The sequence below is a fragment of the Dermacentor variabilis genome, chromosome 9 (assembly GCF_050947875.1).
Source record: "Dermacentor variabilis isolate Ectoservices chromosome 9, ASM5094787v1, whole genome shotgun sequence".
Lineage (NCBI taxonomy): Eukaryota > Metazoa > Arthropoda > Arachnida > Ixodida > Ixodidae > Dermacentor > Dermacentor variabilis.
The window spans coordinates 55,363,705-55,384,234 of record NC_134576.1 but is presented as its reverse complement, the minus strand read 5'-3'; the positions used below and the strand labels follow the sequence as shown (position 1 = coordinate 55,384,234).

The 20,530-nt window shown below is 45.6% G+C and overlaps 2 protein-coding genes across 5 annotated transcripts in view; one reads left to right on the top strand and one right to left on the bottom strand.

Annotated features, from left to right (window-relative positions):
* Oseg1 (intraflagellar transport protein Oseg1) overlaps positions 1 to 8,279 on the top strand; it is an 88,486-nt gene extending 80,207 nt beyond the window's left edge. For 3 of the 4 annotated variants that reach the window (XM_075704291.1, XM_075704290.1, XM_075704292.1), the window contains exons 25-27: positions 1,362 to 1,438; positions 2,139 to 2,309; positions 6,070 to 8,279. In XM_075704291.1, the coding sequence (XP_075560406.1) occupies positions 1,362 to 1,438; positions 2,139 to 2,309; positions 6,070 to 6,159 (338 nt within the window). In that variant the 3' untranslated portion in view covers positions 6,160 to 8,279. The remainder of the gene's footprint in view (positions 1 to 1,361; positions 1,439 to 2,138; positions 2,310 to 6,069) is intronic. The other variant, XM_075704293.1, reaches the window with a different exon arrangement.
* Positions 8,280 to 8,310: 31 nt separating this feature from the next.
* LOC142592710 (UPAR/Ly6 domain-containing protein bou-like) overlaps positions 8,311 to 20,530 on the bottom strand; it is a 41,541-nt gene continuing 29,321 nt past the window's right edge. The window contains exon 3 of the mRNA XM_075704301.1: positions 8,311 to 14,309. Coding sequence (XP_075560416.1) covers positions 14,068 to 14,309 — 242 coding nt within the window. The 3' untranslated portion in view covers positions 8,311 to 14,067. The remainder of the gene's footprint in view (positions 14,310 to 20,530) is intronic.

Genomic DNA, 20,530 nt, shown 5'->3' with positions numbered 1-20,530 from the left:
AAATATGTAAATAAATGCTTTTTAAAGCTGCCTATGCTAGGATACAGCTTTATGTCCGTTGGAATACAGTTCCAGTAAGACATTGCTGTGAACGAAGAAGTGAATTTGCCAAAATTAGTTCTGATTTTAGGTAATAAGAAGTTGTTAGCTAATGCAAATCGAGTATTATTATGATTAGCAAGTTGTTCAGTGTTAAAGATTATTTGGGGAATGTTTGAGTGAAGGGAATTATAGACAAGGATTGCCATGTTTAATTGAAATAGCTTATGAATTGTGAGAATGCGATGCTCTTGCAAAAGAGCAGATGCACTACATCGGCCTGTTGCCATCCCGCATTTGCTGCGGGATGGCAACAGGTCAACAAGCAGGCGGCTGCCGCTGTAACAGTGTGGCACACCAAAACAAATATGGCGGCCAGCGGAGCAAGCCGAATGTACCAAACACGATTTTTGTTCTTCTCGTGAGTACATTACGTGCATTGAAATAGTTTCTTTCATATCAGTAATTAATAATATTGTTAATATTGGCAAGTTTGCGACACTACTATAGCCATGTCCACTTTGAGGGTACAGAAACAGATGGGCACGCGTAGCTGCCAGTGACATAGAAACACATGGTTGGCATGCTGTGGAAACTGCGGCATTTGTCCTCACTACTATCCTATTACGCCATGTTTCCGCTAAGGGTAGGCGAATATCTTAGCTGTGTTACAAGTGTCGGCGTATGAATAGGGTATGCTTCTAATGTATTAGTGTAAACGTGGCCACTATAGTTGCTGCTCGCGATTTGTTGCGTGCTCACGAGTGCATACGAGAAGAATCGAAAGGCGCCTTTTTTGTTGTTGTTGGCCAGAACCATTATGAAGCCTACAAGTAATAAAGGCAAGGCAAGTTTGGTTGTAGCTTTCTTTTTTCTTTCATGGGAGTGCAGAAAGTGATGAAAAGAATGAAATTGGGCATCTGCTTAAGAATGTTTTGTGCATGCAGACCGTTTGGTATGTCTTCAAGAGGCGTTCACATAGCATTTGACAACATTCGATAGATGGTACGCGCGGTCATCATTAGCTAGGCTTGCCACATGACATATTGCTGCGACAAGTTCAGGGTGCGATCATTACACGGGAAAGCAAAAAATCAAATTTTGACGGCAAAATGCAGGGGCGCGATCATTACACAAGTGCTATCATTATGCGAGTAAATACGGTAGCCGCAGTGGTATGTGCGAGCTCGTCCTGTCTTCTTCTAGTCTTTGTATGTGTCACTTCGTGCTACAAACAAAGAATATGTTACTGTACAAACTAGCCCAACTGTTCATCCTTTTGCATCCTTTTCCAATGTGTCCCTTTGCCATTTTCCAAACAGGATTTGAGACACTGCAGATAACCCACAGTGATGCTGCAGACGAAGACCCTTTCGCTTTCCAGCTTTCAAACTTGGAGGTGAGCTTTGCATTCATAGTGAAGCCTGCTTGTATACTCTAGAAGGTTGTTTCTAGCTTGGTGTTGGAACAAAATCACAAAAGCACCTCACATGATATTCAACACCACACTGCAAACAGAAGTTGGCATGTATGTGCTATATGTGCTACAATACACATATGTGTGTGTATGTATGTGTGTGTGTGTATATATATATATATATACACACATATATGAAGGCAAGAAAAGCGTAGGGGAAACCATGTTTTGCTTTAATTTTAACTGCAGAAATGATAAGGTAAAGGGAAAATGAAAGTGGATAAAAAAAACAACTGGAAGATGTGGTTTCAGCTCCCATGGGCAGCAAGTTGTTTTTTCTTCCACTTTCAACCTCAAGTACATAATAATTAAAGAACACATTAATTCCCCTATACTTTCCTTGCCTTGATTATCTGTTGGCTTCATATGGTTGTAACTAACAAATTCATGCAGGTGCTTGCGTATGTGTGCATGTGTGTGGATATGTGCACGCATGCACATGTGGGTTTTAAGCCACCAAAAACTTGTGTGTTATATTCGTGTGAGTTCAAAGGCAATATTGTCAGTGTATGGCTGAAACATCCAGTGCCGAGTCATGCAAAATAACATAAAAATGATCATTCAGAAATACTGGCCTAGTACTGTCTACATTCATGTGTGTTGTGCGCGGCTTTTCTCCTAGGAACCAGATGAAGGGGCTGGTGGCCTGCCGGTAATTCTGGATCGTGAAGCACTGGCCACGCTGGGACCCCGTGATGTTGTTATCTGTCAACAGCCTGCACCTCTGCATTGCCGCTTCTACCGGAATGTTGTTCCTGACGTTGTCGTCGTGTCATGTCCAAGTTGTGCCAAGGTGAAATTTAAGCAATGTTTTGCCTTTGCCTAACTACCCGTGGTTTGGCATGGCTGCTGTTGGGTTGGTGTGTTGCCAAATATAAATATATTTGTGACTGTACAGTCAGAATTCCGCTCATTCGACCCTGATTGAAATGACGTAACTGGTCGAATTATGCGGCGGGTCGAACTAAACAAAAGACAAGAAAAAGATGCCATCCCGGCCCTGCGAAAGAGGATGTCCAGCGAAGCTGTGGAGAACAACCACTACAACTGCTTATGTGGTATTTTTTATAAATACAATATCATTATATGGCCCATGAAGCAAAACATTACGGCATTAACATCGGATAATACCATACCCACGTGACCAAGTGGCGCCGTCACGTTTGACGCGATGACGAAACGCAATTATGTAATCGCATTTAACGTCACATGGTGCCATCACAGCAAAAAAGCGCGATGACATCATCACGACAGACGTTGCGTAATAACGGCATGGTCCGTGGCCATATTGCCTGATGACGTAATCTGATGACTTCGTCGCATCAAAATTGCCGTCGCGCAATGACGTTTTCGTCAAGTGCTGATCTCACCTGATGACGCCATGTTATGCCTGCTGGACAACTAGCAAAATGTGTGCTTCTCATTTCTTTGCACTGTCTTCAGAATCAGCCTATCTTTTTATGCGAGCAAAGGGCGCGCACGTGGGCACGAAAAATACCGACCAACGAGACTGACAGCTCCGCTGTAAAAACGCCAAAGAGGCAGTATTTAAAAAAAAAACGCCTTTACAGGCAGTATTTGCCTCTAAAGTTAGTTTCGCCACAATACAGTCGTGTTATGCAGTGAAGAATACCAGGTGAGGAAGGGTGCCACTGTTACAGGGCATAGCACGTGTTCCTTTATTTAGACACGCACATGCGCCATCTCCAGTCACAGTACGAGCACCAAAACACCTAAAAAGTTTACTGGCAGGCCTTCAGAGTTATAGACTCCTGCTTCATTGTTGGCCCTAAACAACGTCTCGACTTTCGCAGTTTTTCATCTTACCGCCTTCCTTTTCGCTAGCCGTCCCGAAACACAGATGGTTTTTCTCCGCTTCTTGGTTCATATCGCGCGCGCGCACACATGTAATTAAGAACCGCTTTCTAGGCCCCGTTACTGGTAAACGAATGGTTGGCGAAGTGAGGACGCAAGATCGCCACAGAAACGTCAGAAAGAGCTCTGAATGGCTGCCAGTATGCGTATTTAGCGTCTATCTGCTTACACTGTGACTGAAGACAGCGCGTGCACGCGTGTATGTTTAAGCAACGCATATTATGACCCATGACAGTGGCCCCTCCCAATTCTTGGTGTGCTTCACTGACTAACACGGCTGTGTTGTGGCGAAGCTGATCAATAAAGTGCGAATTATTTGGCGAAGGCCAATTTTGAGGTCGAAATAATGGAGGTTTGAGCCCATGAAATCTATGGGTAACGGTTGAGACTTTCGTTCGGGATTGAATTAACTGAAAAATATCAAATTTAGTGGAGTAAAATTAACGGAAGTCTACTGTATTGGTGTTGTATGTGCACCAGATGAAAGTGCCAGCTGTTATACTATTATATTAGCCGTATCAGTCCAGTGTGCTCACCAACAAAATAGTTCCAGTCACTTCTGTATGATGAAACACTAGATCTCTAGACACAACTTCAAACTAGAATGCCAATTCATACGTACCTTACCTCATCTTATTGAAATAGCACATTATATTGAAAACATTTTTGAATATCTTACATTTTTTTATATTTGGCCTACGATTTTCAGACTACTGGGTATGAACCCATTTGTTGGTTAATCTTCCACTATGGGTATGTGCCATTACTATACAAGAGGTATAGAGTCCTTAAATGATTTAAATGTGGTGCTGTACTCCTCTGTGCCTACCACCACCATTCTTTTCTTGACAGGTATCGTGCGTCACCTTCGTCCTCGTGCCACTGCTGTACCATGGTGTCAAACCATGCATCCGCCTGACTTTGGCGTCTTGGCGCAGCGCTTTTGGTGCTTTGGTCTTGATATGAAAGTGCAACTCAGTGGGTGTCTACCAACCGGGAAAACCGGGAATTCTCAGGCAATTTGAACAGTCTGGAAAAACTCAGGGAAAACTCAGGGAATTTGTGCTTCTGTCAGGGAAAATCAGCTGTAACTTTATTGAAAGGGAACGAAAGTCCTGGTAATGCTGGCTCCAGTAACAGAGGAATCGCAATGAATCGTCATTGACGCCGTGTCATCGGCACGATGTATTGCCAGAGTAGTTAACGACCGATTTTCCAGACGCTTTTTCGGACATGCCCGATAATTTGCACAGCTTTGCGGGACCACCACGTACTCCATATAGTAAATGTATATTGCCCGGACTGCAGGTCTGAAATGGCATTAATCAAAGCCGCCACCGCCGCCATTTTGATTATCTCGCCGCCTCGAACTGGCACTATCGCACACAGATCCGCCGGCAGCCGTAGCCATCACCACGGCAACGTTAGGCCTAGCTGCTTCTACGTTCGCTGTTAAGCTTCTTGCCGTGCGGTGCTTTATTTTTCATTGAAAGAATTCTCCGCTGTCAGCGATGGCACAAACACCACGTTTGTAATCTTCGCCACTGGCTTCGAAGCTCGCAGAGCACACACAGCACGTTTCGTAATGCCAGTCTCCGAAAGTTAGTTTCGCCTCATTACAGCAGTGTTAGGCGGTGAAGCTTAACAAGCGTGGGAAGGGGCAATTGTCACTGGACACAGTATGTATTCCTTAAATATACGCGCGTGCACCCCCACCTCCTGTCACAGTACGAGCACTGATGTGCCTAATAACTGTACTGGCAGGCCTTAAGAACTTTTGCAGACGTGTCTGTGCCAATTTTAGCCCTTATAGGCAGTTAGAGACATGCATTCATTTTTTTCGGACTGCCTGATTTTTCGGACGTTTTTGCGGCCCCTAGGGCGTCCGAAAAATCGGACGTTGACTGTACAACTGACCAAGAGGATGCTTCAAATGATCCATGGGGTGAACGTGTGGCAGAAGGAGGATGAGAACAGGAAGGACCGACGTCCTGAGGAATTAACGGGGAATGAAGCGTGCCGCCACCTCTTTGAAGGAGCTTGACCTCAAAAAACAAAGCGTTGGCTGATGCCGAGATGCAGGTGTCCCTCATTCAAACCAAAATAAGCTATTTAAAGCAGTGAAACCCAACACTGAGATGTTTTGTACGGGCTGAGAGTATGTCATTGTCAGGACAGTTGAGATTGACTTCCCAGCTGCTGAGAGAGAATCTTAGTTGTGACAAAGTTCAGGCCTCATACCGATGAGCTTGCTATCAGTTGATAGAAATAGCTCATATTCAAAAAATATTTACTTATGTATGCATCTCCTTACATTCGTATTTGAAAATGTTCGACCCAATTTGCAATGGGCTTTATCATTTTTTTTCACTGTGCATTTTACTAACACCTTCCTTCTGTTTTCTTTTTAAATAGATATTACTCCTTACTATTCAAACTGGATTAAGTCATTTTTTGTTTCAACATGCTTACTAGAGAGTGACAGCATCGGGCAACGTGGTGTCAGCCTGTCTTGACATAAAACAAAGTTCTGGCTCATTCAGGGAATTTAGCAAAAGTGCTCAGGGAAAACCTGGAAAACTCAGGGAATTTGGAAATGTCAGCTTGGTAGACACCCTGCAAAACAAAGAAAATCTATAATTGTCTTGAAGCTTATTGAAACATAATTGCTGCTGCAGGTGTTTCACGGCGATGACTTCGAGATGCACACCCTCCAGACCAATGCCTGCCCGTTCTGCAGAACGAAACTCGAGGATGGCGGTGCCTAAAAAGTTTGAGTAGGAGCACTGTTGCTACTGGGCTGGGCTAGTGGACCAGGACCAGTGGACCAGGACCAGTCAAGTTCACGTGGTGGCTGAGCATTCATGGCATCTTGCTGCTGAGGTTGTGGTTTCTATTCCCAGTCACAGTGACCACATTGTGATGGTGGCAGGGTCCAAAGCTACTTCTGCGTATAGCTGTAGATGCACAATTGAAGAAGCCCGGCTGATGGAAATCAATCCGGAGCCTATGATGTCTATTGTAGCACCTGTCGCCTTGGGGTGCTAAAACATGCAATCAGTTGTGTGCTCAGCCAATCGATCGATTTTATCAAATAATCTTTGCTGCCGGCACCTGCAGGTCTTTTCACATTTGGATGTGATGACTGGTTCGCACCATGTTTGCTGCCAGACTGTCTAGTTATGCACCAGTAGAACCAAAGAGCCAAGGCGCAAGGCACTCATACACCCTGGCACTATTTAAAACCAATGCAGTTTAAAACTGGACTTGTGCACTCGATTTGCACAAAAATCTTGAGCCTTAAAGCAACTGAAAATTTAGGATTTAACAACTGTGCAGTTATTTTTGAGTGTAATAATTTTTGCATTTGTCTCCGACTGCTAAAAAGTTTGTGATGTGCTAAATGTGTTTCCTAGGATAATGTTTATTTATTTATTTATTTATTTATTTATTTATTTATTTATCGTAACTGCAACAGCAAAGATATCTTACTTTATCCTTGTTCATAGTGTTAAAATACGGAACATTTTATTTCCGTGTGCCTGATGTTTCTTTTGTGATGGGGCAAATGCAAAATATTCTGGTGAACTTACCTCCTAGGAGGAACAACAAAAATCACTTAAAGCATTCTCGCCTTCCTCAGCTTGATGACCCACAGTCTTGTGCTTTCCACAGCTGTCACTTTTGTACCCATGCTGTAAGAAATTGATGCTGGACGCTCGCAGAGTAAACTTGACTGCTGTGTACTGGCCTGTATCGTCTCATCGGCTTTTGTTAAATATACAGTCGAGGTTCCAGAAAGTGGCCTAAACCATTTTTATTCGCGTGATTGGCACATAGCTTGCAGGAGTCAGTACAAGGTCTGAGAAGAAAGAAAGGGACGGCCAAAATAGGCGCATGGCGTACACTACAGTTGACAACTATACATGCAAAAATTGCACACAACTTTGCTGAGTATTCACAGAGACCTCATAAATGCTTAGTCACTAACAGATTCACAGCAAAATGCAGCATTAAGAAACAGTTGTTACCTATAACAGTGGTTACGTAAACACTGCTGCATAGAATTTAAAGTAAAATAGAACAGGGCATGGTGTTGCTTGTCAGTATAACAAATGGTGTTCTGTACACCAGCGCACACACAAGTTGAACCTGTGTCCACCTTGCCATGTCCCATGCTAACAGGTGAACAACAGTATGACACTACGAGTGGAACATCGCACTATAAGGCTCTTGGGCAGTCAGAACTTCCATCCCTTTGAGGACTGATAGCGACAGTAAAGGTTTACATTGAATCAATCTAGATAATTACATTACTCTTGTAGAAATATCACAAGATTTAAGAAACGAATTAGTTGCACAGAAAATTGCAACTGAAGGGAACAATAAAGCAAGAGAAAGCGTGGCGTGATTCATTATTAATTTTTTTAATTTGTCAATCGTTAAATTGTTAAGACAATATGTACAGTGCTCTTGTTCTACTTGAGCAAGCCAGTTGGTGTGCTGTGTGCCTGAGTTTTTCATATTCACACAATTTACTCTTTCTTTTTCTGTTTTCAAGTATAATGAGTACTTTGCATGTCCCAGATAATATGCATTATGGTCGTCACTAACGACACACACTGTCAGTGCAACTGTGTGAAAATTTTGGATGTATTATATGTGAAGTTAATTAGAGCTCCAGTCTCTGTAAAACGGCACTGTGATAACCCTCATTCCTCCTCGCATGTTGCCTTTTGGAATAAATGTGGCTCTTCCTGAAAGAAAAAAAAACTAACGTCATATACATGTCATTTTGTCGTCGCATATCCTGACTGCAAAATGTGCATGCGGAACCGAAAGCAAGTGCATCAAATTTGTTTGTAATACCACTAGGTATAGCAGCACATGCCCTTGCAGATACGTAAGGTCACCTGCACATGGACGCTCTATGCATTCTTTAGTTTGCTACATTGCACATCAGTGATGCTAACCCTTTCCGTGCCATCGTCCAGGAATTTCATTTCGTCCACTGAGTGCCATGACAAATGGCAGTGATTTTATCATTTTTATATAGCCTCGCATAGACTTTGTGTGGCACTGCCTATCTGCAGCTCAAAAGCATGAAAAGCTGACAGCAGCAGATGACAGAAAATTAAAAATGAAGTGCCAATATTACAATAATGAACACTGTTCACAATGAATAAATTGGACATTTTCAGTAGTTTTCTAAAATTGAAAAAAAAATGGCATGAAAAGGGTTAAAGGGAAGCTCGGTCACTTGTAAAAAAACTCAATTTCTGTAAAAATGCAACAATTTTACACAGCACAAGAAAAGTGGCATCAATATGGAAGATGAACCATGCAGCCCAGAAAGCTGCTTCTCATGACAGTGGTGATGACAGGTGCCAAGAACAAGAGTGTCAGTAACAATATCTTTGGACAAAGTGTTCAGATGTGACAAACCCTAAAAAGTCATGTGTTGTAAAATACTTCTCTGCAAATGCAATAGAACAGAAGGATTGCTTTGAATGCTTACAGTAATAGCTGTGTAATTGTTACCTGAACTTTTCAGTGGCAATAGGAGTTCTGAGCACTTTGTTTAATGACATCTGCAAAATACATTGGCACTAATGCTGCTTGTCCTGTGCTGATGTCACAAACAGCAAGCCCGACCATTTGAAATAATCTGCTTGACAAAATGTTTGTCAGAAGGGCAGACACCAGTTTTCGAAATTAAAGCGTTAAAAAGCTACACGACTGTCAGTCATGCTGTTTGATGCACATTAATATTAAACTGCCAAGGAGAACTTATGATACAGATTTTGTTGAGATCCTTAACCTCGAGAAAGTGTCATAGTTTTACTTAAGAGGAAGCTTTAGCTCGGGTCGAATTCTGACCCTGCCTATTCAAATGCATGTAAAACGCAGAAACTCTTTTCTGAGATAACCGCTTTGGCAATTTTAATAAAGCTTGTTGTATTAGAGAAAGTTGGACCGTTAAAAGGGGAATTTTGATTCAGTGCCTGAATTATTACTACAAAAATTGCCACAAATAGGTGAGTGAAAAAAATAAAAGCACAAAATTTACAAATCTGTAACTGTTCGTCAAGAACAGATATCATGCTTGTGTAAATTACATCTGCTAACACATCCAAAGTACACAAATTTGATGCATCAATTTATATCTTACATGAATTTGTTGTAATGTTTACAAAGGTTTTGTACAAGTACTACTCATGCATTAGTGGTGTACTTAAGAGCCATGTACAATATATCAACTTTGTCCCCTTTTGACATACTATTAGATTCAATTTACAGAATTGTGATATCACGCTTCATTGGTGAGTTATAGTTGTAAACTTAATAGTTTCGTTTTCTGCTTCCAACAGTCGTTACATTTTAACTTTTTCTTCTAAATGCAACACACCTCATCAAATTCGATGCATTGGCGGCCAAGAAAAGCAGTTTCTCATTTCCCACGTATTTAGACAGGGGTGCCCGAGCCAAAGCTTCCAAGTGCATCTGCTCCCCCCCCACCCTCGTCACGCCTACTTAAACAAAAGACAATCTTCGACTCATCGGTATGGTTATAGTGTTGCTACGTGCTCACATTCAAGGTAGTAGCTGCAGTGAGTAGGCCATGTTGCAGGACTGCAATCTAGCGTTAAGATAAAAGGCACAGCTAGCCACTGGAGCTGCCGTTTTTTTTTTCCTTCTTTCTCCTTATAAGTCCAACCTCGATATGACGATCACGGATATAATGAATCACCGTATAAAGTGACTCTGTTTATAACAAGTGTTAAATGAGACAAAGATATTCTTATGTCGAATTCAACTTCGTTATAACGAGGTACGAGTTATATGTCAAACACGTTAACAGCTTCACCTACTGACTAAAATGGTCATGGTACACACATTGTGCCTACTGTTGTGGAAAATGAAGTGCAGTTGAGGGCATAAAATGCTGCTGTGAGTGCCTAACCGTGAGAATTATCACTTTTAACAGCTTAATTATGCAACTTGTTAGTGAGCTCTAAGCACTACATGGCACTTGTAGGAATCAAATGCATCACCAAGTCATTGAAAGTAGACACTGTGTTTGCTCATTATATGCTGTCTACAATTTGACAGGGCCAGCATGCATGGTAAAAAAACGTTCTTAAACAACAAGGTATTTTTCTAGATAAATAGATGTCTTCACAACAGGGAATAACTTTCGGTATCACTTGGCATGGGAGTACATTGCAAATTCTTATTGGACTTTGCTTATAGTGACCGTGTGACTGAAGCTATAGCCTCCTGTATATCTTTTAATGACTAGTTATAGTGATGCCACAACAAGCAGTCACTTAGAGGGCGCCCACATTTTCAGAAGTTACATCTTACGAGGGCACGCTTAGAATCACATAGACTGTATTTAACGCATGTGATGCGGAAGCAGAGGAGTGGCGACAGCGCACAGCAAAAGTTGTCCATGCTCTAACAACAACAGGGTTCTATTTGTGTGAACATGGGACCGCCACAGCGGGCCATCGGTAGGGTCCACAGAGTTTTGTACAAAAAGATTGTATGAAACACAGGTCGTTCCCACGCATTTTAGGGCGACTGGGCAGGCATTGTAAAAACAACAGGAGGTTATGGTTTAGCTCAACACGCAATCTACGCATTCGTGTTGAGCAAGGTGGTTGCGACACCTCCACCCTGGCTCTGGCGGTGGTTCTGCAGCACTGCCTAATCAACATATGCAAGTGTCACCTACTGGTAGCCGCAAGTGCAAACTGCACGTTTTCACTAGAAGCTTTGTAGTAGTAATCGACAGTTTTAGATTAGGAGGACGTAAGTGTTTGGGGCCCCCTAACCTAAAACTCTGTAATGATACTACAGCCGTCGGCTTTCATCATGGCCACTGTAATGCTGGGGGGAAAAAAAAGGCAGCAATGGAAGCCGATTCAACCTCTTGTTGAAGTCCACAAAAGACACGTCTCCCTGGGTGAGTTGGGTGTGACAATGGGGTGTACGAACCACATAATTCAGTCCACCTTGGTCAGCAATGCCTTCTGCGTGGCAACACGAAGGCATGCAGCGAGCGCGGGTCTTGTATATCATGCCGCTTCCCCCCCCCCCCCCACTGATGCGCTGAAATGATGTAGCCCCCATGAGCGTGACGTAGCGCTCCTCCATGTGCTGAAAGCAGAGTCACTGTGCACGGCACTCCACTATATCCAATCACGTGAGGGGAGAGAACATCAGACTTATCACCCCCTCTTCATTCGCAACGTGATCAAGCGTGCGCTAGCAGCTGGTGGAGTTGAGGGGAGGTGAACGTGGTGGTAATGTGATCCACAAAGGGAGTTACGGACTAAAAGCACACTACATAGCCGATACAGAAAGAAACTTGGAGGACGCTTAAGCTTCGATTTTAAAGGGACTCTAACCACTTTTCATCGAAGTGGAGAAGGACATTTGAAGTGAAAATAAGTTATTTCATAAATGCTTTGTCATAAAAAGTACTTCAATGCGTTCAGCAGAAGCAGAGTTCTTGGCAATCAAACACGGCCTCCGCTGTGCTCCTGTTCCTTCTTCAATGCCTTGCACTGCAAAGGCTATGGCGCAGTGGGGCATACCCAAATGTCTAAATGTCGCCTTCTAAATGTCACCGTGGGGCGCAGTTCATATTTCATTTTGGATGTTAACGTAGACACCACAACTCCAGATTTGGTGCCTACGACGTGCTAAACCTAAACCTAACGCGGTTCTCCTCAGTGAGCGGTAGTGTGCTTATCCAGTGGATTCATGGCGGCACCTGGCGGAGGCCGCGATATCTACGCTACATAGCAGACCGCAGCTACCAATAGCAGCCACATATGGGAATTCGCTCTATCACAAAAAGCATCCAGAAGACAATGAGGAGCAGGATTCTAGTGAAGAGAGAGCGCGTGAGAGAAAGGTGACTTTGCCCTCCGCTTGCATCACCACGCACCGCGTACGACAGCAAAACTTGGCTGAGATGTTCACAGCAGCGTATCCTACCCATGGAGTATGTTATTTCACCAAGCCTGAGGGGTGGTTGAGGGCCCCTTTAAGACTGGAATGCGATATCACTTAAAGGTGCCTGACTGCTTCTCATGCTTCCAGACAACTGCAGCTTATGTAATTGTAATGTTTACCGGGAAATGCTAGTGGCGAACGCTATGCACGAAGGCAAACTTTCTGGTAGAAATGCGGCCTCTTGCATGGGCCGATCCTGGAGGCAGTGCACAGCCAAAAAAAATTGCATAATTTTCAGGTTTCTGTTATTGTTTTGTGCTTTTAATATTTAACTCTGAGAAAATTTAACGTAGAAGGCATGCACCGTTGATGTTTTGTTTCATGACATTTCTTTTTGGGCTGTCATTCTCAAAATTCCAAGGAATAACTTTGTCAAGAATATAAGACAAAGCATGAGCAACTTTACTGATAGAATGGTATGGCCCGCATATACTCGCATGTCATATAGCAAGGTGTGGTATATAAATATACCTAAATATACAGAAACTTTTGCTCACGGACAACTTCGCCGACACTAACATTGGATTTTCTACGACACGGGGCCCTTAACACTATCGCGTTGAAAAAAGTGGCGGCAACTCGACGAGCAATACATTGTCTTCAAAACTGTAGTGTTTAATACACATTTACTATAAGGAGAACTGGCGTTGCATTCATTCATCTATCACAGGGATGATGGGAGGTACGAATCTCAGACTGGCCTTCGTGAGCTCACATACTGCACACCTGCCAAACCTCTCAAAAGTCGTAAAAGTGAGCCCAAATTCGTTAAACTTGCGGAAAATTGGTGCTAAGAAATGCGCAAACAACCAAACTGAGCTGACACTTAATCGCACTTGCCATCATTCCCGCTCTAGTTGCGATGCACGGTGAAAAAGCGCTTGCAGATCACGTAGATTTTACGTGCCCATAGTTTGGGAACTCAGACCACCGGGTTTACAAAAGAATGCGAAAAGGCAGTGGCGCAGCCATAGTGGCACCCCGGGCACGAGCCCCAACCCCCCACCTCCTGAGAGAGAGAGAGGGATGTAAGGAAGGCAGGGATGTTAACCAGTCAGGAGTCCAGTTGGCTACCCTACGCAAGAGGGAAGGGGAAGAGAGAAGGTATAGAGACATGCACGGACAGTGCCTGAGTCAAAGCCGCTCGTACAAACCAGACGTTCTCGGAAAGCACAAAAGTGCCTTCACTGCTTTCTGAGCCGATGATTATTATGGTGCCTGTCCAGCGCCCTCCTCCCTCCCCTTTCTTGTTGGGTGCCCCCCGAGTGGGTGCCCCCCGGAAATAAATTTCTGGCTACACCACTGGCTAAAAGCATACAAAAGAAAGAAAAAGATATACACGGTTTTGTACTGTGTAGAAAAGATCGCAAGCAGGGTGTGGCGCTTTGGGTGCTCAAAGGTGCGTTTGCGTAGCCAAAGCTTTTTTTTGGCTGCGGGAATTCGAACTTTCCACTAGGTCCACATGTCACCCTAGGTTTAGGCTTTAGGAACTTGCTCTCAATCGCTAACTGGCCATTCTCTCCCATATTACGCCATTCTGAACAATGCTAGGTGAGACGCAAGGTGGCACACACACGACGCATCACTCGGAGCACAGCGCTGGCTACGCAGGAAGTGGTGCACATCTCTCACTGAGTCCGCGGCCATCACGGGGGATACGTCAGCGGCACTTTGCTGGAAGAGGCCAGGGTGGCCAATAGGAAGAGGAGCAGCGGCGGCCCCGCGGAGGCGTGGCCTCGCAGAGGGGGCGGGGCCGCATTGCAGCCGTCGTTGTTGCACGTCAAGATGCAACCGCGCAGAATGTCGTCCCCGTACCGGAAGACGCCGCAAGAATTGTCCATGGTCTCCAGGGAGCAGATCCTAATCACCATCTCGATGTTGGTGTCCACTGAGGCAGCGCCGAGGAAAGAGAAGACACAGCGGGCATTAGAACGGGCGCGCACGTGCTACAGTCACGTGCAAGCTTGTGGGCCCGTGTTTGTCTGTGTTTCCTGAGGTACCATCTTCGTTCGCGCTTTAAACTTATTAGTTTGTGGCTCCCCAGTCATTCTGCCTCGCACAAAGTTTAATTGCTTCGGCGCGTGTGTGATTGACACAGGTGCTATTCTGGCATGGAGGAAGGAAAATTTGGGAGAGGAAATCGCGCAACACGATCGACGCCATAACTTATGGGACCAACATCGTCGCGGTCATGGATCGTCGCGTTAGAGCGCGCGGTAACTTTTAGCGATCCCTTCAGGCTGAGCTACGGCAGCGCATCTTTGGTGGCTAGAAGCACAGCAGCCGAACAAGTGCGTATCGATTAAAAACTACCGGGGAACCTAACTTCAATACGCTTTGTCCCAGCGGTCACGTGTTGGCCTTATAATGCGAGGGAAAAAGCGGGGAAAATGACTTCGCGGAGAGTTCGCTTGCCAAGGCTGGCTGTGTGACATGATATGCTCTGTCCTAGTTTATTTAATTCATCCGTGTATTCTGTGCACTGTCGGATTCCACCATGTTGGCGTTATGAGCCAATTAGAGAGGGCGTAGGTGGGGCTTCAGTGAACCAATCAGGAAGGCGAAGATGGCGGAACTTGGCGGTGTCCAGAACGGTCCAGAATGGCATTCCAGGATGCATAGTTGGGCCAATTGGTTCGGCCTTAGTAATGGGAAATCAGTGCGAAAGACATGGACGAAAGGACTTAAGGCAGGCGTAAGAGCACCTGTGCATGAAGTTTTCTTTTCGTCTGATGTCTTTCGTGTTGCTTTACCATTCGTAATAGCGCGTATGATTCCTTTGCAAACGCGACTTCAGCCCACTTTGGCAGAGCAGCCGTGTCACCTTTAAAAGGCGGGCAGCGCACAGAACACAGCATAATTACACAGAGAAGACACGACATTGTTAACTGAACGCCAAATGGACACTCCACGGAGGGGCCCAATGCAGGCGAACGTGACCTGGACTCTTCAATCGACCAGAAATTCTGAATGGTTACACATCACGGAGTCCTATAACCGAGCACGCCGTGACCACGTGGGTACGTTGGTGCGTGGTAGCACACCTAAATTGATAGGCTTAATGCTGCCACACCGGTATACATGCTCGGTGTGTGTTATCCTAAACGGCTTGGACATCGCTCAGCATTTGCAGATGCTTAAGAATCGCGTGACAGATTTAAAGGGCCGTAGGTACTGACGAGTCAGTAATGAGTCGACAGCACTTACGTACCAGTACGTACTGTAATGACTGACAGTAAGTACCGTTCAGTAGTGACGCGCGATAAAATTAATATAGTAGTCGTTTCAGGGTGCGGTACCCTCGTGCAGAAATTACGGACCCTCCAGTTCTGACCGCATGCAGTTTTCATCAAGATGTCTTTTCTACTTGAGGATGTACTTCAGACGTCTGAATATGACCTAATTCGTAGCAACTGCTCCGTCAAGCGATGTCTCATCGTGGTTTGAAAGATGCTGGGCGGCTGACTGTACGATCCGTGTCAGAAGAATCCTTCAGCACTTGGTGTTCCCACCATTCCTCGCAGGTATACATATAGCCTATATGGCGTCCCATCTAACTCAAAACTAAAGACACGATTGTAAGACCTACGGTGTTCAGTTGACGGAACGCCTACGACCAAACACCGTACGTCTTATAATTGTATCTGTACCGTGTCTTTTTTTTTTTTTCGTTGAACAGCTTAGCTAAAGTTAAATGGGAAACCTGTAGACCGAGGAAAGTACTGCTTTGATTCGGTGATCTGGGGCCCCCTAACACAAGGCTATCCCAAATTTTTCTTTTCCAATTCTACAATCGGCCCTCGACGATTGGTCAAAAAATTTGCGGGCCACACCCACTTCGCCTGTCTGTCACGCGGCGACACGAGAACCGCGAAAACGCCCCATCTGATATTGCACACTGATTATGCACAATTAGATCGAAAGGAGGAGAAATAATTTGTGATTCGACGACTTTTTCTCCATTAGCGAAAAAGGCGACGTTTGACCAATTTCTATCGGTAAGACGTTTTCGGGCTGCGCCCACTTCGCCTGTCTGTCACGCGACGTCACGAAACCGCGAAACCTCACCGCGTCAAAGTGACGTGTAAGCGTTGAAGACGCATTAATATGCCGAACAAAACTGAACTTTTTTCCTGAATAGCCGGAGACTGCGCCGTTCCGAAAGGAATAGAGGACGGCTGCCCGCCAATCGCTCTGGCACTGCCAGTGCGATTGGCGAGTAGCCCGGCTACTCTGAGTAGCCGGGCTACTCAGAGCTGCCAGGGAGCATGGATTTATTTGTTTAAAACAAAACAGTCTAACGTTATGGAGACCTCTCGGCGCGTATGCGACATCGCTCTGCTCTTCTTTGCGGAGTATCAGCTTTAGTTGCATTTTTAAGGCTAAACCCCATGAGAGCGATATTGTGCGCGACAGCAAAGAGCCACGGCTTCGAGGGACTGATCGGGACGTCGCTTGAACAGATCGCTCGGTCTTGTCGCTCGATCGCTCGGTTCTGCAAATCTAGAATTCGTCGCTCGGAAGTGCTATGAGCGACTAGCCAGTAGCGCGAAGCCGGTACTGGATGTGCGTTACTCGAATACTACCGATCGTCGCACAGAAGGAGCAACTGAATTTTTATACGTGCGAGGATAAGAACCTGCTGCAAGACCGCCAGAAATATTTTATGCTGCTTTTTACAGTAAAATATATCAACTTAAATGAATAGAGCGCGCGTCACGCTAGTTCCGGCGCCTATATTGCTGCCCTCATACCGGCAACACCGGGGAGACGTCGCTCGAAGTCATCGCGCGCATGGGGTACGACTTGCAGGCGACGAGCGGACGCGACAGCCATCTCCGTCGCTTGTCGCTGTCGCGCGCAAGATCTCTTGCATGGGGTGTTGTATATCCTCCATTCCGGAGCCAAAGTCCCCCCCTCCCAGAGGCCCTGGACATTTGATAAACTCCCGCGCTGCGGGCCGCCGACGGGGTGGCAAGGAGAACTCCCTCTCAGAGGCACCGGACACTTGATACCCCTCAAACTACGTGCCTTACTGGCGGGCGCGATGTATACAAACAGCAACCGGCGGTGCGGTGGTGCCTTCCAGGTGTGGAGGTGGTGGTGATAACTTTATTGCACACAGGGGAGTTGCGGACACGCAGGTCCTTGGACCCCCGCACGGCCCACTGCACTCAAACGTTCATGTCCCGGAGGCTCATGACGCTGGCAGCCCGGCCTGTGGCGATGGCTTTTGGCACGTGCGTGGTGCAAGAATGCTTGTGTGGCATGGTGTATTATGACTTTCTCCTTCTCACTACTCTCTCCCATTTCCCATACCTTCTAGTGAAAAATAAAGCAGTCTTCTTGATGCGCTCGAAGCGAAAGGACGTCTGTCGTTTTTCCATAAGCTCAAAGTTCTCCGTCCCTTATTCCACAACATGGGGTTTATACTTTAACCTTCGGTTGCACGCAGCCGCTAATTTTGACCAGACACCGCAAGCGAAGTAAGGGGAAGCAGGCCAATCGCAGACGCCGGCACCACCCTCCTGATCTGCTTATTTACTTTCACTGTGCTGGCTGGGCCCCATCGAAACCCTCTCCACTTAAGCATACTCTTCTCATCTCGTCAGCCAATCAGATAAAAAAAACCGCTCAATGTAGGCAATGCTATTCGCTTAGAAAACAAAATGACACCCTATAAACGAGAAGCACGTTCGATAGGGCTTTTCAAGCAACGCTGTAGGTTACCGCCCGACGCTTGCGTCGGTGGTTAGGTAAATTTGACGCCAGGAGATTGAAATAAAAACACATTGGAATAGTTTTAGCTTATAGGGGCCCTGTAGCGTGGCACTGACGTAATAAGCTATAGATGCGCCAATTCTCGCCAGGTTTAAATCAATACCTGCTCAGACTTGGAAAGGAGAGAGCAGTGACTACCAAACCTTTCTCGGTGACGTTGAGGTCCCGTTTTCCCGCTCGTCCCACTGTACCCTTGACTCTACCGTATACCGCTGCATGCATGCATCGTCGATTGATCACTGCAGTTTCTCTTCGAGACGTCGACGCGCCACTCTGCTGTTAAATTGCTTCGACGCGACCAGGTGATCTTTGCCTGTAATTTCTTTTTGTTGTTCAGTCGCTTGCTGTGCGCGCCATAAAACCCTGCGGGATCGGGATATAGAGCTTTAATTTAAATTCACTGGCCTCTTTGAAGCTTAGCTGACCTTTGTCCCGCGTCGCGATATTAAATAAGATTCGACACCAACTTGTCCGACAGTTAGTGTTCGTGTGGACGCTCGCTCGTCTACTACACACGGTAAAGCCGTCAAGTGGAATTGCCGCAATAGGAGACGGAAGGGTTGCGTCGTGCTAGTTGAGCACGAATTTCTTCTGCGAGATGGGCAGTCGACTCTGCACGACCCTCGCTCCTGCCAATCCGGCAATGCACGCATGTCCTCCTTCAACGGCCCTTCCCGTTGCTCGCTGGCGCCACCTACGTCGGCACCAGCGTGCGACGTGCGGCCATGAGCGGTTTGAGCGTAAATCGGCCCTAAGCATGTCCCTGTGTGCGTGCGTAGCTCGTTGACAGTCGCGAAAGCCGGCTTCTCCACAACAGACAGGTTAGTGGGGAAAAGCCCACTTCGCTCACTCTATATAGTTATAGCAGAGTCCTTCCATGTTTTTTCTGGTCACGAAACTGCCGCCTCAGTTTCATATAGCGCCAGCGCCCGCCGCTAGAGGCGCAACCGTGCATGAGAGGGCATGCGAACGCCGCTACCGCTGTGGTTGTGTGTGGGGCAGCCTCGGTATTCTAGCTTTCTCAACGTCCTCAACGATCGCTTTAGTTTCACGTAACTATTTTTAACATTGAATATAATTAAATTACTGCCTGAGCGTGTCTTCTGCGATGATATGAGCGCACGGGACGAAAAAAAAAAAGCCGCTCATAACATGGAGCTTGCGGCGGTCTCAGACCAAAAAGAAGAAAGATCTGGAATTTTAAGAGCCAGAACCGCGATACGATTATGAGGCACGCCGTAGTGGGGGACTCGGGATTAGTTTTGACCACCTGGGATCCTTTAAAATGCACCTAAATTTAAATAAACGGGTGTTTTGCATTTCGCCCCCGTCGAAGTGCGTCCGCTGTACACGGCCGGGCGGTCCCGGTCCGGATTTCTTCGTCATCGCCGTTCGCCTCAACGCTTCGGTGGGCTCCGCTTTTTAATATTTGCCTTAAATTAAACACCGCGCATTCGCAACAAAACGCCAGTGGTCCCACTTATCACCAGAGGAGTAAGCGCCAATTCTCCGTTGCGCATAGCGCCAGATTGTTCGCCGAGCACAGCTGTTCAGTTTCTGTTAAACTGTGGCATAGAAGGACTCTGTGGGCAGTATCTTATAACGAGATCAAAAGAATGAAATTGCTATTGCAAAGGGCTGCTACCGTAGAATACTTAATGACAAAGAAAAGGGAACTGAGCTGCTCCATGCGCTTAAGATTTCTTGCAAAGCGATGTCATTTCTGAATAAGATTTAGGTAGAATTAATGCAAGACGAACTTCGCTACTAAATGTCTTCCTAGACAATCACATGTAAGAAGACAGGACAGACAGACAGACCTGTCCTGTCTTCTTACATGTGATTGTCTATAGAAAGCGCAACCAATGTTTCCTATTACAATGAACCAACTTGCCCAACAACGCATCCTGCTAAATGCCTTCGGTGCGGCTTTTAACAACGGATTAAGGCGAACCTGAAGTGTTAGGACCTGCACAGTTGAAACTAGCTGTAATTAGGCACTTGCCTTAGCAAGCAGTCGTTTAGAAGCGTCAGTAAGCCCAGCATTTCACTGCTCGTGGTTTCGACGCAGAAACGACGAGACTAGGTATTTTGGTTCTTAATTCGCAACTATTTACAATATGTTAAAATGTTGCAATCACCGGTCCTGATATTCTTATCATGGTCGAAAAATGAAAAAAAAACTTTATAATTCGATTAAGAAAATAAATAAAACGTGTTGGTGCAAAAACAAAATACAAGCACGATCATTTATTTGTCATGTAAAATAAGCGGAGCGAAATACAGATAGCACGGAGGCGTCCGGTCACAAATGGTCCACCATTCACA